This window comes from Patella vulgata, chromosome 4 (assembly GCF_932274485.2).
Source record: "Patella vulgata chromosome 4, xgPatVulg1.2, whole genome shotgun sequence".
In the NCBI taxonomy this organism is placed as follows: domain Eukaryota; kingdom Metazoa; phylum Mollusca; class Gastropoda; family Patellidae; genus Patella; species Patella vulgata.
The window spans coordinates 21,420,746-21,440,308 of NC_065882.2; the positions used below are offsets into that span (position 1 = coordinate 21,420,746).

General features: G+C 32.5%; 1 protein-coding gene across 8 annotated transcripts in view; it reads right to left on the minus strand.

Annotated features, from left to right (window-relative positions):
• Positions 1-19,563, minus strand: part of LOC126817852 (focal adhesion kinase 1) — a 77,021-nt gene that overhangs the window by 47,639 nt on the left and 9,819 nt on the right. For 2 of the 8 annotated variants that reach the window (XM_056100057.1, XM_056100055.1), the window contains exon 1: positions 18,036-18,824. The exons of 1 other annotated variant lie outside the window; for it this stretch is intronic. In XM_056100057.1, the coding sequence (XP_055956032.1) occupies positions 18,036-18,242 (207 nt within the window). In that variant the 5' untranslated portion in view covers positions 18,243-18,824. Of the gene's footprint in view, positions 1-6,385; positions 7,186-15,680; positions 15,838-18,035; positions 18,826-19,563 lie in introns of those variants that run through there. 5 more of the 8 variants (XM_056100054.1, XM_056100056.1, XM_056100060.1 and 2 more) reach the window with 5 other exon arrangements.

Genomic DNA, 19,563 nt, shown 5'->3' on the forward strand with positions numbered 1-19,563 from the left:
TACTGGGCATTTATTATGGTTCCTAAATTGTAACAGTTTGGAAATTTCACCATTGGAAATGCTCAGGCTCAGCACTGTCCAAGACCAGTCTAGAATGAAAGACGACTGCCAATACTGTAGCATACATGATATAAATATGGCTGACTGTAGTGCACATGTGGCCAGCAGACAGACAGGTAGAGAAAGAATTGCATGAATTTCATGCTTTTCTTAATACAATTAGTACAATATATTATACATGTACCACATACTTATATGATGTTCGTATCCAATCATAATCCTTATACACATTTAACTACAAAAACACTGTTTATTTAACCAATCAAAAGTTCACAATAATTACAAGTATTTTCCCAGACATTCCGGTCTGGAGATAGCTTTCTCTGACTAGCTTACTGTAGTAAAACAAAAATTTAAACTATTCCCAACATTCTCTCAGGCAAAACAAAATAATATGTTTATCATATAGTATGGTTCCATGTGTGCTCTCATCAATCATTTACTGTGTTAAGGGTTTGATTATTCATGACAATATCATGGTTTGTGATCAAGCCTAGCAAAGAGCGAGGCATAGTCTGGTGGCTGAAGATTGGGTGGGGGGGGGGAATTGCCACCCGAGCTGTGAATTTATGAGACCAAGTCTTTCTAGTACAGTTTTATGCATAGATTCCGAATATGGGTGGCGATTTGAAGGTAAATTTTGAAGAAAATAATTTCTGTCCACAAAAATACATGTTTCCCCCCCCCCCCCAGCTAACCCACACACAGGCACCCACCCCCACACAATATGAATATTTAGAGATGTTTCATCAAGCTCTAAGAAAATCACCATTTTAATCAACAATGTGAACTCATTTCCCGCCAATTTTACCCTGTCTCCCTCCACACACGCACAGCTGCTATTCCACCCCACTTCGCCACAAATCATAACAGTTGTCCAGGAGCATCATATACACTTTTTAGAGTAGGACAATCCTAGAAATTTATGTTTTATTAATATATAAAATGATCATCATTTATGTCAACGTAATCACATTTTCCCCAAATTGTAGACATTGGACCCCCCATATCTCGGAAACGCCCCCAGCTGAAACGCCTGGCGATTCCCCCCCACCCTCCACCAGACTAGCACTTGATATCTGCCCTCCCCACCCCCCATTTTGCATCTGTGACCACTGATGTCATATGTGGCCATTACAGTAAATATACCAGTACTGTATAAACGCATACTTCCTTGGATCTCTCTATACCATATTTGATAACTGAGGCTTTAATATGATGGAAATGAAATGAAAATCAGGGAATCATCATTTTGTACGGTCAGATGATAGTCTAGACATGGAAATGTATAATAAAATGGAACTGTATAATTACTCTGAAAATTATGAGACATGCACCACCATTACCTCCAAATAGGGATACCAGTTTGACAACTTTATATCTTAAGTGATATTTCAGATCACCATTCAGGCGAAGTATACTAGACCCAATTTGTGATAACACTTTTTATTATTAGTTAACTAATTTAATACACAAATTTAAATTACCAACGGCCCTTTCAATTTCATAAAAGCCAAAATTGGCAAGAGGAGAATAAATAGGGGTACTCAGAAAAGTGATGCATGCATGATGTAACATTGAACAGCTGCATTTTTTGAATTTTCCCATCATAGGTTGTATGTTGAAGCAATATGTTTATTTCTGTTGTGCCAGCTGCATACAAGAAGATTATCTACTATTCCAATCAGAAAAGCAGATGTATATCTTCTTAAACAACACAGTTTACCTGTACTGACTTACATACTGTAACCTACATTTTTATTTGATGAAATAATATGACATCACTTTGTTTAAAACAAAGGGATTACAATATTTACAAAAACATACCATGATTGGCCAACAATCACGTAGCAATGACGTCGGCATAATCAAAATATTCAACATTCGAATTCAGAATTTTTCATACAATATCTTATTCAACACAAAACAAAAGAAATGAAAATACACCTTGAAAAATATAGATCACCATTTAAAAGAACCATGCAAGAAATATTTAAAAGCATAAATCTTGTTACTTCTATGTGAAAGACTGCAAAATGTTTATTAAAATCTATCTGAATTACTCTGTATTATTTAAAAATATAGCAATCACTAGTGTTTAGGTTCCCTTATGCCTTTGTCAGGACTCACAAATTAGATTTTCTTTAATTCCATCAAACAGGAACATGATTTTTATTGTTTTCAATAGATTTAAAGCAAAATACCACTGACAGATGACCTTTTAATCTGTATAAATTGATATTTGGCATTACATACCTCGATTAATGATTTGGTAAACACAAAAATATCATTAATAGATGAATGCAGAAACTTGACAGATTAAAAATCAATGACAACTACCAACGACAAGTCAACAAAATGTTAATAGATAGATTTATGTAGAGCATAGTAAAATCTATAAATTATATCATATTACCACTATTGTCTATGATAAAATAGGAATTAAACATTAACTGTAAATTATTACGCACAAGTAATACTTTCCAATAAATATCTGACTCTACTACAGAAATTATACTTTTAGATTCACACTTAATCTGTTAAACAAAGTATTTTTAAGATACAACATAGAGTTTGGGGGGGGGGGGCAGCAGGCAAACACAAAAAAATGTAATCAAAACTTGTGATCAAAACTTGTGATCAGGCACTAACAATAACAGTTGCCTACAGGATCATGTAAGAAATATTAATCCAAATAATGTGTATTTAGGAAATGCATTCGCATTGAGATTTTATGAAAGCCATTGGAGCAGAATTGTAAGATCAGTTTTCTATACAATTCTAAGTTAAGGCAATCACATACACCAATAGGATTTTTAGCTGAAGTTAAGGTGAATACTAATCTTAATGTGAACACAGTCCTAGAAACCATACATACTATCGGTTTCATGTGCCATCAGTATAAAAATGTCCATTAAGGTCAGTCTGCGTATATTGAGGAAGGTCAAGTTATTTCCTGCTTATACTGCCCACTAGTTGTTACAATCAATACATGATGAACAATGATTAAATGGTCCTGTGAAGGATTCAGGAAATGAAGATATGATCAACTTAGGGATATGACCGTCATCTTATTGTCTTTCTAAACTACTAACAATAACAACTTAAATAGAATAATCCACACTAATATGTACTCAGATTGATCATTTAATATTTAATCAAACAAAATCAAAATATCAGATTAAAAACAGGCCTATCAATCAGATTTCGCAAACACGTTTAGATGGCAACAGACATATTAAAATATTATGATGTCATCCGACAATAAACAGACTTATGTAATTGCCGATACAAAATAACCACAAGTTCAACTTAAGAGAAATGTATCTGTTTTGTTGACAGATTCTGTCAAGAAAAACAAGCAAGAAGTAAAGTCTACAATTTAACGGGGAAGAATATGGACCCACATTTTGCAAGGGATGGACAGGAAAGTCAGATAAAAACACAATTTTTCGTACATTCTGGGGAAATAATTTAGAATTTAAGGTCTGGCATGCGTCAATAACAAAAGGAAACAAGATCTTTGAGACATAAACACATATTTGAACTCTCATCAAAATTGGGAACCCAATGAGGGTCAACAAGCTAAAAACATGATTTTTCGTACAATCAAGGACCATAATCCATTAAGTTACGGTCTGTTATATGCCAATATCTAAAGGAACCAAGATCTTTAGGATATAAACCTATATTTCAAGTTTCGTCAAAATCGTATCAATTTGTGAACGGACAGACGGATATGGGCAACGACAATATACGTTGACAGGAAAATTTGGGCATATAAAAAGGACCAGAGGATGAAGAATTCAGTTAGTTATACTGAGACTGGGAAATATTTGTATTCTAAAAATATCTAGGGTGTTTCTTCGTAGTAAAATCATTTTCTCAAGGAGATAAAATACTATTATGGACTGGTATGTCATCTGATATCTGTGATAACCAGTATGGCTCAATTTAAAAACCCAAAAATGTTGCCAATCTATAAATGATTCCAGAATGTGATTTCTACAAAGATCTCCAGTAAGACCCATCCTAACAATCCTTCATATCCTAACATTTATAGACTGAAGATAAACCTCCACTGGCTCTTACGATTAGGTAAAGATAAAGCATGAGGTGGTAGCCTGTTTATAAACAATAGATACACACTCTACTAACAGAATAACAAAATCAAGTAGATAAGAAAACTTGTCTTTATCACATCCTTCAGTTCACAAACAATCTTTACCAAATCAAACTTCAAAGAAACTCTTTACTTTTACCAACTTCACTTACAAGAGCACCTTGCACTTTTCAAGTACTAACAAATTTTATCTATAATTATTACAATATTTCTTTGTCAATTATTGGATATAAAGTTTTTTCTACCTTTTTTGAACCAAGAATTTTAAAATAATTTAAACATACATTATGCAAGAGCTAAATCTGCCTATTGCAGGTCTTTCTTTAGGCCTGAAATGTTACCTAAATTATTAATTAGACATTAATAAACTTATCCAGGTCATAATCAACTAAGCTAAAAATGGAGGAGTGCTACTTAGCTTCGAACAACCAGTATGGTGCTGAAATTATTGCACACGTCTTGTCAAACTTTCAAAGGCTAATATCTTCGCTCGCAATAGAGTAATTTGAATGAAATTTTCACATTATTCATTTTACATTATCTATTTTTGAACTATTAGTATTATAGTAAGAATGGCTACCTCTTCATCTAAATCTTACATAATGTATTTTTAATGGTAATGCATTATCATTTTTTAGATTTTATACCCTGGTTATTTCTAAAAGGAATCATGAAGAATTTAACTTGTTGAAATTAAATCACTCAAAATGTCTATAACAAGAGAGAGAGAGAGAAACAGGGTTTAACATCCACTTGACACAAACCAGGTAATTTCGGGACTAACTCATGTTTCAGGGGTCTTTAGCAGTGGGAGGAAATCGGAGGTCCCGGAGGTTGGACAGGTGCCCCTATCACATACACCGGGGAATCGAAACCATAAGTTGACTCAATGACACACCTTATGATACACCGTTCACATGCTAACCATTCGGCTATCCCCCCCCCCCCCCCGCCCTATTGTCTATAGCAAAGTCTTCATTTCATTTACCTTTGACTTTTTGGCACCTTGCGAAAGGATTCCTCTACAAGACTATCTAGTTGAAATCTAGAGTACAGTATCTTTGCCAATCCCATTGAAATCTAAGCTTAATGGACTGAGTAAAGGTAAGCATGACTGGTACTCTGATAAATTTATCCCAATCTTCAAGCATCAAATACCATGTTTACAGAAATTTGTAAAGCTAGAAGTCAGCTGAACTTACATGAGTATGAGTAATGTCTGTTGGCTTGTAATCTTTAAAAATGTCAGATCATATTACAACCTTTACCAGCACCACCATCACAGTTTAAACAGGAAATATTTTGGCAATGTGTCAAAAGGAGGATTTAGAAACCATAGAACTGTGTGTTATGTGGCACCATGTTGTCAGTGTAGATGTCAGACTACTGTTATCCACTAATAACTATCTAATAATCATCCTACTATATGTGGGTGTAGTTAACATAATAAAAATGGGTCACCTCTCCTACTAGAGGAAATGATGTATTGGGTCAATTTCTAGCTGATTGATATACAAAAATTCCTAAGTTCAAGTGATGACCTAAATTTATTAAAATTCCATAAATTTTCACCGATTTGCACAGAATCTGTATTTACTCAAGCTCGGTAAATTGAACACATTTTCAAAAACACAAACTAAAACTTGAAATGTCTAAATAAGAAATAAATCATGTCATTGACATGTAATATAAAGGTCTCCTTGAAATAATTAACATCTGTCTCAAATTAACTGTATGATTTCAAAAACAGCTGTCCTTGAAAAATCTTGAAGACATTAAGAACCATCACAGATTAAAGAATCCATCACTTTCAATTTGACATTAAGATAATTTTGCTCTGACATCAATTTCAATATATTAAGAAGAGCTCCACCTATTTTTGCTTTAAACTTCCTTATTACGGTTATGTTATACAAATACATGTATGAATGTCTTATAAATATTACATTTTATCACGAATCCCAAAGTAGCTATTTAGAATTAATTTCATAAAAAAATCGGTTATGCACCATGTGACAAAAACTATCAAATGCACTCTAAAATTATCAGTGTATTCGTTGGAATCAGTTAGGTGGAATACAAGCAATAACAATCACATTAATATTTCATGATCTTGTGAGTTATGTTATCCTGATAAAATAAAATACATTACATTAAAACATTATTAGTTTTATAATGGGTAGAATAGTAAAAATACTTTACCCGATGCCACGATCCTGGTGGTTTGTCTGTCAGAAGTGGACTGTTAGTGTTAACACATGTATCTAACACATACCCTGCATGTATTGTCTCTAAATTAGACATTTTATTTCACTACACACGCTACACTTCATACCTTATGAAAAGCTACCAACACTATTTGATATCAAATAAGTAATTTGGTCAGTTTTAATGTCTGAGATTATATCTGCACAAAAACTACCACAAATCAAACTAAATCCAAATTCACGTAGGAAATCTTTTCTTCAGTTTGATTTACACGATAAATCTTATTTGCAAATTTTATGTATACTATGTATTCCTTTGGTCAGGCAGTCATAATATGTAGTATCCTTTATAATTAGCTTCGTTAGTTTGTCTCGTAAACTATACACACACGAAACAATCTATAATAAACAGAAGTCCATTCCCATCCCTAATGACTCCTTCTTTCCACATGTGTAGGACTGTAGTGTATGTATTATGTATATTGTAGATTATGACAAATGTTATGCGTAATGAACTTTCGACATCCTATCTGGTTGTTATTTATATCTTGGCAGTGGATGGACTAGACTTGCCTTCTGCTTCAACATGTATGTAGTTTACATCATCATCTTCATCAGATGTTTGTCTGCTTAATAAGCCTTCTACATTTATTACAAGTAGGCTAGTACATCCTTGAAAACAATACCATCCCCATTTTAAATGTCAAAAACTGTTTAAAATCAAATTCCACGACTAATGAACACAACATTATTAACCACAAAAGTTATTTTATTCCTATACACATGTAAGAACCCAACCATCAACACAGCAGCAGTACTACTAACTGTACCGGTACTAGTAAAGGTTATGATGCTGAGTGGGCTAATTTCAGTTCTAATTAAAACAAATAGTGGATTGTTTACTTCACCATTTGCAATAAATCACTAAGGAATAAATCATTCAATTCAATGATATCTGATCAGGATAATATCAACACGCCACAATTACTTTTTATAATGTTTGTATATAAGATTACAATCTTATATTGGTAGGCCTACCATTAGTCTTATTGTACTACTCTGTTTCTCAGCATACACATGTCTGCATCTACATACACCCTTATTCTTTGAGTAACAAAGGAATACTGAGATAATTCCCGGTAAATAAAAATCAATTTTAACATAGAATAAATTCCCTGTTCAGGACGGGTGTAAGAAAATAGATCAATGATATCAAAGAGTTCCAGACAATTCACGGCAAGGCTGTCATTAGATTTAAAAGATCAATTCCACAAGAAAATACCAATATATGTCTAAAGGCAGGAAGAGTTAATTCTCCAAGCAGAATAATGGCTTCTACTTCCAACCTCGATACTAAAAGTGAGCGTAGGATAAATCACGATAAACATTTAATCACTATCTTGAACACATCCTATGTCTGAACGGACAATTCCTATTTTTGTCCACATTCTTCAATCACCAAGTTATATTTAGTAACGACCACAACCCAAAGATATTAGAAATATTCCTCTTAATTAACTCAGACTACCGACTAATACTTCAGTATACACTTTACTTTACCAGACACAAGTTTTTATATTGTTTATTGTCCATTGTCTGACAAGTGTACTAAAGTCAGACCACAACACACCAGACTTTCTACTTAAACACTACACTGGTCAAATGATTCCTGTTTGAGATTGATATCAAACAGCAAATTGTGGCTGTCTCTAGTTATAAATACACTTACAATAAAAAGCTAAGTGAAGCTACAAACATTGTGTATATCACCCTGTTATAGTTAATCCAACAAACTGTTAAATCATCCTAGTTCAAGGGATGCTATCTAATTCTCTTAAATACCACCTGCTTCACAAGCATAAACAACCGCACTGTTTAACTTGTAATATTCTTGCAATTGTCTCATCAATTCAATCATAAAAGAAATATAGTCTGCTGCAGACATCAAGTGAACAAATGTCAAAAGTTATTTGGCAGTTTTTCTAAAATTATTCTCAAAGATCCCACATTATGTATACATATCACAAAAAAATACTAATACTAAGAAGCAAAGCAATATATGAAGATTTAAAAAAAAAGCACATTTATCTATCTATCTACTCTCTAGTGTAAAATTTACACCAAGTTTTCTCTTCTCAACTCTAAATCTGCTAACACGCTATAATTCCGGCTATAATTCCTTTCAATGTGCCAGGATGGACTAATTGGAAACCTCTTGAACTGTCCAGTTTAACCTTTTCTAGGTTTGTTATCAATAAGTACAGTTATGTACACGAAACCCTACATCTGACCAGACTCTTCATGTGTGGAGTTACACGGTTCAATTACATTTCCAGGCTGTAGCCAGTGAGTTGAATACTAGCTGTGAAGCTGTCCTATATTATAAATTCAGCTACCACAGTAGAAACTACACACAACATTACCATACCACAACTAATAGTAGTAGTGCTTCCATGTATTGTACACAGTTTCAAGTACAAGTATGTCTAGCTACCACTATATATTTGTGTAATGTTGTCACATTTAAGACTATGTCCGTGTAATTTAACATTATTTACTCACTATCCATTAAAAAACTATTTACTTAGAAATGAGTGTATTTTTGTATTAGTTGGCCCTATATGTTTGTAACTAATATAACATATGTAGATAATTTCAACAATAAATTAAAATCTTCATCAGTCTAATATAATAAATCAGTTAATATATAACATCTTCATTTCACAGAGGTACACAATATATATAATCTAAAATCAGTGGAACTAACAAATGTAGAACCAAATTTTCAAACAATTTGTGGCTTTTTGATCACATTTTTAGCTTTTTCTACTGTTTTTGAATAAATATAATATTAAAATATAATGAGGCATATAGCATAAAATTCATTTGGCATTAATTAAGATATATTTCAGTTTATTAAACTGGTTACTGAATTCTGATTGAAAGTCTCTAGAACCATTTATTCTAGTCTCTGCAACGATCTGAAGTTCTGTGTTAAGTTAGTTTTTAAAGATATACCAAAATCAACAGGTCAGGATGGGTTGGAGGCAAACTTATTTACTAGCAGTCATCTGGATAAATCTACCTATGACTCAAGATGTGTGTGTTGTTCCAACTTCCCACAATTCCTTTGGTTTGTGTGGTTTTCTAGCTAGTAATAAAATTTTAAAAGTTATTTCTATGTTTTAATTTCCTTGGCAAAGTTTATTAACGATATGAAATACAGTTGCAAGCACTCTAAAATAGTTATGTAACCCCTATTAACTAACATGGCATATTTTCTATTCAAATAATTCACTTATGGGCAGGGGTATTTAAACATACATTATGCAAGAGCTAAATCTGATTATTGCAAGTCTTTATTTAGGCTTCAGACGTCATAGAAATTATAAATTAGATCTTTATTTACACAACAAGCACAAAATCAACTCTGTAGACCCACGGATGGCTTGGATTCGCTTGGATTTAAACAGGATTTCATTGATTGATTAAATTTTTAATGGCGTCATAAGCTGAGATTAACCGTTACGTTGACGTCATAGTCCGGGAAATTTTAGATCGAGGCTGAATGATAGAGTGTACGAAGCGAAGCCGCTGTTGAGCGAGGCCGCATATGTCAGTCAATTTGATTGAAAGTTTGATATATACGGCCTTGATATTAGGTTTATTTGTGGTTAAAATGAGAGTTTGGATGCCGGTATTATACGCTCTTGTGTCACTTGCGTTTACAGAAAAATTATGGAAATTGATAAACATCGCAGCTAACATCACCCCAGTTGAATTGCAGCCCATGCAGCCCCATTGGATCAATGTTTCCTATTTCAATTTGTCTGCTTCGGGAGTACACGCAGGCTAACAAGATTGAAGAAGTCGGCTATAATTATGCCTCATTGATTTGGTCCATTCCTTTAAAACTTTCGCTTCTTATCTATATAATAAAAGTCCTATTTTTAATTTGTAGTAAAAATAAATGTGATACAAATTGAAAACGTTACTTGATAATCGAGATTATGTAGGTGGAGTTAACGCCTGTCAATCAAACGGCCTGCATTCTCGTAGACGGTGAAGAGGGATTTGACTCCTATTTCTAGTCAAAAATTACAATGGTGATAACTTTGGTCAGAATAAAGTAATTTGACTGAAATTTTCAATATATTCTTCTTTTATCATCTATTTTTGATCTGTTATAGCAAGAATGGCCAACTCTCTATTAAAATCTCCCATAATGTATCTTTAAGTGTGGAACAAAGCCAGAATACCCACAAGCTTCAGCACGTCAAGCATGCCACACATTCCCCTTTAATAAATAAGTGCACTTTGCTTTTCTTTTATTTCATAACGAAATAGATAAAACAACTAAGTCCTCATCAATATTTCAATAATGTAAGACGTTTTATTTTCTCTAAATTACCCATAAGCGAAGAACTATGTTCAATACGTTGAAAAATATGACTAGAGAAAACTGAACTGAGATTAGATCGAGGTATGAAATGGCTAAAAAACAAAACAATTATTAGCTCTTTAATATTCTGTGTGCCATCAATTTTAGATCATTGGTCAGGACAGAGTAATTGTCACCTTAACACTAGCAGTTGATATTGTGCAATAATATATCAATAATGATCAGGTCATACTTTATAATACACATTATCATGCAATGAGAGTAAAGTCTCTGTCATTAATTCAACCAAAGCTCTGCAGATACCAAATGATTGATAGCAAGTTGGTGTGCAGACCTTTTCTATTAAAGCTCTATTATTATTCAAAACTGTTATAAAATCTTATGGCTTAAATCGTGGGGCATCCCTTGAGTAATAATTCTACTTGACCCAGGTCATCAGAGCAATTTACTTTTTTGAATTTCATGAAATAGTCCTGATGATTGAATTTTCCTTTTTTTATGTAGCAATACAAGCTACTCGGAGGTTTGAAACATACTACTGAATTATACTGTATAGGACCCAAGCTACACTGCTGAAAAGAACAGGGTTTAAAATATATTACAATTTTAAAACACCACAATCAACCTAAACTTCACTAGACCTTTCAATACACAATAAAAAGTTGTTCATCAATAAAAACTACCAGTGAAACATGACTTTTATCAAATCAGTCTACTTTTCTTCATGAAAACCAATGGGCTGGACATGGCTCATGAATATAACTCAATAATCCTTGTTAAATTCACATCACACTCCCAAAAAATCAACACCTTCTTTATTAAATTAGTTAACCATACTTTATATTGATCAACTAGGATTATATGGACATAGCAAGTTCAAAAATTGATAAAATCTTTATACCACTACTGTCTTAGCCATCTAATTTCTGAATCAAAAGATTTCAATTACCGGTAACACTAACACTGAGCAACAAACAATTTTGAAACATGGGTGTTATATCCTGTTGCATGCAAGAGACAACTTTTTTTATTTGTGGATATATTTAATCATGAAATGAATTTTTATCATTCAGAGAAAACACCAAAATCTAAAGGTCTTGAAATTGTTTATTGTTGTTTTGGAGTACATCAACATTTCTGATTCAAAAAGTAAATGGCTCACAGTGTTGATTGAGCAAAGTGATCTAAAGATTTTTTAAAAATAATCGATAGGCCTACAAAAGATGCAACTTGGTTTTCTAGGTAATTGAGATTGTTGCCAAACTTTATATTTAATTTGTCAAGTTACACAGGAATCAAAATGTTGCAATGGTTTTCCGTCTTGAAAATCTGCAATACATGTATCTCCATTAATACCAAGAGTTGCTAACATCTTAGATGCATAAAATTTGGGTACTCACAGTGTGAAACACATTATCAAACGAAGCAAAGTCTGATTTCAAGTTTCATACCCAAAACTTGCTTGTGTTAATATCGGTTTGTTATATTTCAGTTCCCCATTGGTTATAGAGTCTTGCTTACAGTTTCTGGTAGTCCTAAGACATTGTGTTGGGTAAAGTTTACAAATTTGTCACATTCAGTGACTCATAGAAAAGCTTATCCATCAAGAGGTATCAACCTGTTAACAATGTTGATTTTTTTACAAATTCTTCTTACTACTGATGGAAGCCATATTAGAAAGGTAAACAAGACCAAGATATCCACATGTTATAAACACCATGTGGCCAAATGCTGTTTCCTCGAGGTCATATTTTTTTTTACCAAAACAATAACACAATTATTCCCTTAATATGAAATGGTGGCTTCCATTATTTCTATAGATGAAAAACCCCAAATAAATTTGAGGAAATAGGAGTCTGGTGATTTCATTTGAATTGAATCACAAAAGAAAAAGAAGTAAAAGCTGAAGGAAGTAGAATGGTTGTCATTGGGGGACAGCACAATGACCTTCAACAAGTTCAAGGTGAACATCAGTAAATGTATAGCTGGTTTCTCAATATTTCTGTTCATTCTTCCTTCTTAAAAAGTTTCAAAATAAATATTAACCAACAGAAAACTCCATGTAGCAACAGGTTTCAAACAACACACTTCCTAAAATTGAACAATATACCCATTTTACACACACACTTACTAAAATTGAACAATATCCCCATTTTACACTGAGGTCTCAATAAACCACACTGTAAAACATTGGTTTCTAGTACCTGATTAAATTCAATAGAGTGTATCCATTTACACAACCTATGCAAGAACCATTCTAATGCTGTTGTATGTGGAGGTAATAATGGGGTTACACAAATTAAGATATTTTGGACAATTAATAACAATTTTGAGGTTGGTTTTGTCTACTGCCATTTTATTAAGCTAGAAGGGCATAATTATCTTCAATTCGGGTTCAATTGACCAGATATATTTAACCAACATCTGAGAGGGACTTGAGCTGAGAAAATCAGAAACATCAAACTGATGTAAATGTGACCTGAAGAATAACCTGCAATATAGTTGTGTTCATATGCAATTAGCCTGCAGAGAATTATTTGTGGCCCAAGAAAGCTGTGAATCAACTGAATCTGTTGTCTACGTATACTGATTAGTCGAAGATGTTGCTTTCAGAGTATTTTAATCCATTGGATTATTTCCAGAACTACTTGGAAAACTATTTTAGTGGTTGTGAAATGAGTTTTATTTCAATTCTGACGAAGTCCTTCACTTCAAGACATTACAGTGGCAGAAAGCTGAAAGAAAACACTACAAACATAAACATTGGTTAACTGGGTTGTGGCTTCTTGTCCATTTATTTAGGTAAATCTGGTGGTTTAAAGCCAACTACACCTGTATTAATTTCAATTCTACTACTCCATCAATAGGATTTCAAGCTGTTGAATGGTACAAATAACTTGTGATATTATATATCTATGTGTTTGTATGATCCACATGTACATATTTATCATCAGATACCAAGTTATAGCCATGACATGACTCACTTCACAATCATCTTACTGTCTTAACTCTTAACCACTATTGAATTATTATTTCCTTTTTTGCCTTCCTTCTTCCCACTCTAACAACAGATGGCTGTATAGCAGGACAAGATAAAATTCTTTATTCTAATTAATTATCTTGTTCCCATAACTACTTTTATAATGCTTCTTCCGGTCCCCACAATTTTAATCATGTTTGGCCAATGAAGATAATACATCACATAAACGAATTGTCAACACTTACACACAAAAAAGAATACCCAAACAATAGACCATATAAATCAATGACAGATTTATTTGAAAAGAAAAAAGCGGCTGCCATGCAAGATATGCCCACATTTTGCAAGAGATGGACAGAAGCGATTTTTCATACAATCAGGGGCCATAATCCAGGAAGTTATGGTCCGATATGCGTGAAAATCTACAGGAACCTAGATCTTCGGGATATAAACATAATTTAAGTTTCATCAAAAGCATATAAAAATTGTGACCTCTACAGGCTCAACAAACTTGGTAGGCTATTACATACTTTTACACTGTTTTCATACAAGGCGCATCCATTTTGTCCGGCAGTTTCGATCCGATTTTTACGACATTCATAATCAATCAGCATTATCGTGTAACAGTGATATATTTTAATGATTTTTAAAGACGGATAAAAATTGTGACCTCAGGGGCCATAATCCAGGAAGTTACGGTCCGATATGCGCAAATAGTAAAAGGAACTGTGATCTTTATGACATCAGATAAACATATATTTTAAGTTTCATCAAAATCTGATAACAATTGTGACTTCTAAAGAGTTCATGACCTTGATATACTCTTACACTATTTGCGTACAAAAAACGGCCATTTTGTCCGTCAGTTTCGATCAGATTTTTACGAAATTTAAACTCAACCTGCATTGATGTGTAACAGTGATATATTTAAACGATCAAAAAAAGGTGTATTTTACTCAAACATACCATTACTCTAAGATCTCAAAATTATTTTTATTGTCTAATTATTTCAACCTTTGAATTAATATATGAAACATACTAAAAAGAACTTCAGATTGTTATTAATATGAAACAAACTGTTATTTTTATTTGTCTTAATGTGGGTAAAGGGAGGTAACCTATTAGGTGGGTCAATAGAGATCAAAATTATTATACAGCCTGTTCAAATAATATTATCATTGCAATCTACATGTACATGTACGTTGATAGCAGACATGTATACTGGTTACTCACATGCAAAAAATGTCCAAGTACATCAAGAAACATTTTAATATAAGCTAAATCTATTTAACTATTTCATTACCATAGATCCCAATCAATGACAAATCATAATGGGTTCTTAATTCTTTATGAACATTTGGCACAAGCCTCTAAGACTTCCAAAAGTTGTATATTTACAGAACGAATTTCTGCACTAAATGGCAACATATGTTTATATTGTACTGCACAGTTTACTTCAGCCTTCCCATTACAAAAATCCACCATAATATAAATTTCAAACTCAGAAAAGAAGTAACTTCATTCAAACAGTTGCAAATTTAATCTCTCTTAGTAGTTAACAAAAGGTGACCTATATTTTTTGAGAAGAAAAAAATATCGAAATGAATTGAATACATGTGACAAACATGTACATAATGGACTTTGGCAACTATTGACTGACTACAACAAGGAAATGGTTACAAAAAGACTATGTGACCATTTTAAAATAATTTCACAGGGAAAAAAATGTCAAAAACTTAATGTCAAGAAGGTAAGACTGTCTGACATACTGCACATTTGTGCGTAAAAGGAAATGTTATTAAGCTAATACATCGGAAATATGTACACCTAGCTTCTAAGTAATTTAAAGTGTTATTATGACATTATCAATCTTACCTACACTAAAACACAGGTAAACAGTCTACTAACCTGCCAATGTTTAAAAACATCGGACATAGGATTGGGTCCAACAAGTTTATCCATTATTGTATTTTAAAACCTATCCTAGTCAATTCACTACACATGGTGGACTCCACATAAGATTTGAATAAATACTAGATTATAATGACAGTTTGCTCAACAAAAATACTGAAGAGCTGTATTAGCTCAGTCACATGGTCTATATCTATTAAAGGCAGGTCAGTCATTCATAATACAATGAGATAACAGACATGTAAGAAGGACACAGTAAAAACCACATTTGATTCAAATTATTAATATCATAAAATCCAACATAATGAACAAAGTTACAATACTATAAGAAATGTAAATGATTTGGCAATGGATGCATTCTGATTTAAGCTTTATGTTATCCTAAAAGCCTTCCAGCATAAAATTTCAATTCAATAATGAATGATCCAATTTTTAACGATCTGAGATCTCACTCAACCTATGCAGTAGCCATCAAGTATATATATATTTTTTCATGTTTTTATCTACCATAAATATAGAAGTGTTTGTACTCAAAAACACACTTTTATGGAATAACAATTACTATGATTTATTTCACTGCGACGTTTAAACAAGATCACATAAGTCGTTATCAAGCACTTCCAATTACTAAATGCCATTCATAGAATATAGAAGTGCTTGTACTTTAGGGGGATTGGATGGCTGAATGGTTACGTGTGCGCTGTATCATAAGGTCTGTCAACTGGCGTGGTTTCGATTCCCCGGTTGTACGTGACAAGGAGTAGGGTCGCCTGTCCAATCTTGTGGGTTTTCTCCGTGTCCTCCGGTTTCCTTTCACTGCTAAAGACCCCTACGTGCAAGCGAATTATTGAAATAAAACTGAACCATGTTTGTCCCGAAATGACCTAGTTTGTGTCGAGTGGACATTAAACCCTATCTCTCTCCCTCTCTCTTGTACTTTATCCACTTTAATCTATATAAATCTATATATTTATCTGAAAATATTAGCACAACCGTAAAGCTGCACTACTTTGTTCTAGGGTAAACAGTAAACGATGAAAATAGGAAAGGTTCAACACTGGTTATGTATATTTGAAAATATGATTTTCTAACTGCTGTTTTTAGATACTTTTGAAATATATCCTCCTACCCCGAATATATCTAGCAAGAGATAGGATTGTTTAATATTTTGAGCTTTGTAGCTTAGATGTACACTTCAGTTTGCAATAATTGGTTCCCTAAAAGAAATTCTTCAAGAATAACCTGGAATGACAGATCTGGTTAGAAAATCTTCAATTTTATGTTTCATATTTTTTGTGGTTATTTTTCATTGAGTAATGCAAATAATTTACTTATAGTGGCCTTGTAATAATAACAGCTATCAAACTAAACTGAATAATAATCAAGGTGTGTAAGATACATGTAGTCAGTGAACTAGAACCATTTCAAACCATAGTTTACAAAGAAGAAACCAGGTTGACCTTCCTCTTTCCTTCCTCAATCTTAAAAATCATCAAATATATAAAGCCTGGGGGGCATTATTATTTGATAATTCATACTTAAATAGCGTCATCACTGTGCAGGTAAATCTGATAATTTGAAGCTTGAGCGCATCTACATCTTGATATCAAGGCCAAAATTTCAAATCAAGTTTAAATCTCGGCAAATTTTTTTTTTTTGTTTATCATATCAATGATTGATATTAGATAACATATCTATTATCAGATTGTTGGTTAATAGTAATAGTAATTTGCCCATTCAAGTGCATTTTGCATATGAAAATTAGAGTTTGTGTAGGTTATTTGTAGTTTTAAGGAGAAAGTTTATCGTAATGAAAAAATCTTTCAGTAATTTTCTATAAAATTTACACAAATTTTTTTATTTAACTTTATTTGGTTGTTATGATCTACCTTTTTGTTGTTTTTTTTTGACTCAATTATCAGGAATCGATTATATCATTAGTTGAACATGCTCATATCTAACTATGTGCAAAATACCTTTCCATTTTTGATAGATTTGTAGAAGATACAAGCATTTAGAAAAAGATATAACATTTACATGTACAGCTACAAGTTTATTCATGAATTAATATGGGGTCCTGCTTTTTAGTGTTTCATATTTCTATAAGGTTTATGGTATTTCTAATAATAGGGAGGGTATTTTGATATATGTTGCTTCTGTATGATGGTGTAGTCCAACCATGTCTCTTTGAGCTGAAAACTTTATGTAGCAATAGATGTTAGATAATTTGTAGCTGTATCAGTACACAACTATCAAGACAGTTGTATAAACATCCATTTTAATAAAACTAACAAATGAACACTAAACAAAAATTATTTTGAAACTTAAAATATTTGAATAAAAAAAATTTACCCCTTTAATCTTGTGATCAATTTTTGTTCTCTTTTTGTGTCGGCTGTATTCCGAGTTCCGACTACATCCACAACACACAGAAAACCAAGCACTTCTTTTCCTAGGTATTTCCACACATGTAGACTGAACGCACAAACTACTGAATCCTCCATCGTCATTCATGAAGACCATATGAGCCAAATTTGTATTTGAATTTGTAACAGACATTGTGAATGATTTAAGCAGTAAATATAAATCACACCTATATGTGCTTGTTAAAGTTCATTGTGAGCAATTTTTACAACTGAGCAACAGTTCTAATTGTCATAGATGATTAATGAGCCCAGCATAACAGAAATTCACAAATTTGACAAAGGTCATTTTAATGAGTTTGTATCTCATATTCAACAGTAATTTGAAGAATATTCCACACTATCTTTCAAGAACTTCCTTGTGATCTTTCACTCCAAAGAGTGATGAATAATTCTTTCTTGAGAATTTTTCCTCATTATATCTAAACAAACATGACCACAGATGTGTCCTTACAGATTTTCTTGAATTGAAGCAACTGTCTCTAATCTGGTTGTCATTCAGTTGAGCTAAATCCAATCTGTGACGAAGTCAAACTAATTTCAGTGACAGAAATTTACTTTTTACCTGTTCGACTGCACTCACAAGTCACTCATACAGTTTATTAGACTAGACCATGACCCCAGTATTATTGAAACAAGTGATTAGTAAACAGGTCAGGCTAGGAATTAATGTTATGCATGTCATAAGATTAATTTTACAAATCTCATTAAGACATTACATATACACATAATTATATAATGACTTGTAATATTATCCTACTATCAACACACATGTATTTATTATTTAAGTCATCCTGTGCCCTCCAGCGGAAGGTCTGAACTAACAGTTATCAATATTACTCAGGGAGAAAAATATTGTTTATTACTCACTTTGATACACCTCTTTTGTAATGGATTTTGCCATTATGAATTTTCCATTGTGATAAACATCATAAGAATTTCTTTAAGATCATCAATACCACCTACATAATTTACACTCTTTTAATTAATGTATGTCACATCCACACAGGTACATGAATTTTTTTTTTAAATCATTGATTTTCCATTATTACAAATTCATGTCATTACTAATTTGTTGAAAATGTGATCATTCCTGCTTGTTCATTCCTTGAAACTTGAATATTTTCATTATATTTTCTTAGACCCTCTCTCTAATTAGGAAGTACATAGCAAATTTAAATTCAAAAATATATTTTGTCACAAAACAAGTTTTTTTTCACAGTATTTCACTTTGCGGTAGTTATTAGAAATTATTTTAGTCAACTCACATCGTAATCCCGAAATCGCATAGTTCCTCACATAATTGAAGGAGTCTAAAATATCGTTCATTTAAAAAAAAAACATCTAAAAGACATTTAAAATGAATTCAATACATGTACATCTCGGTGTGTGTATTTCAGAGCAATAAAAATTGACAGCAGTGCACATCATCTTAATTTCTTCATATTTAAGTCCAC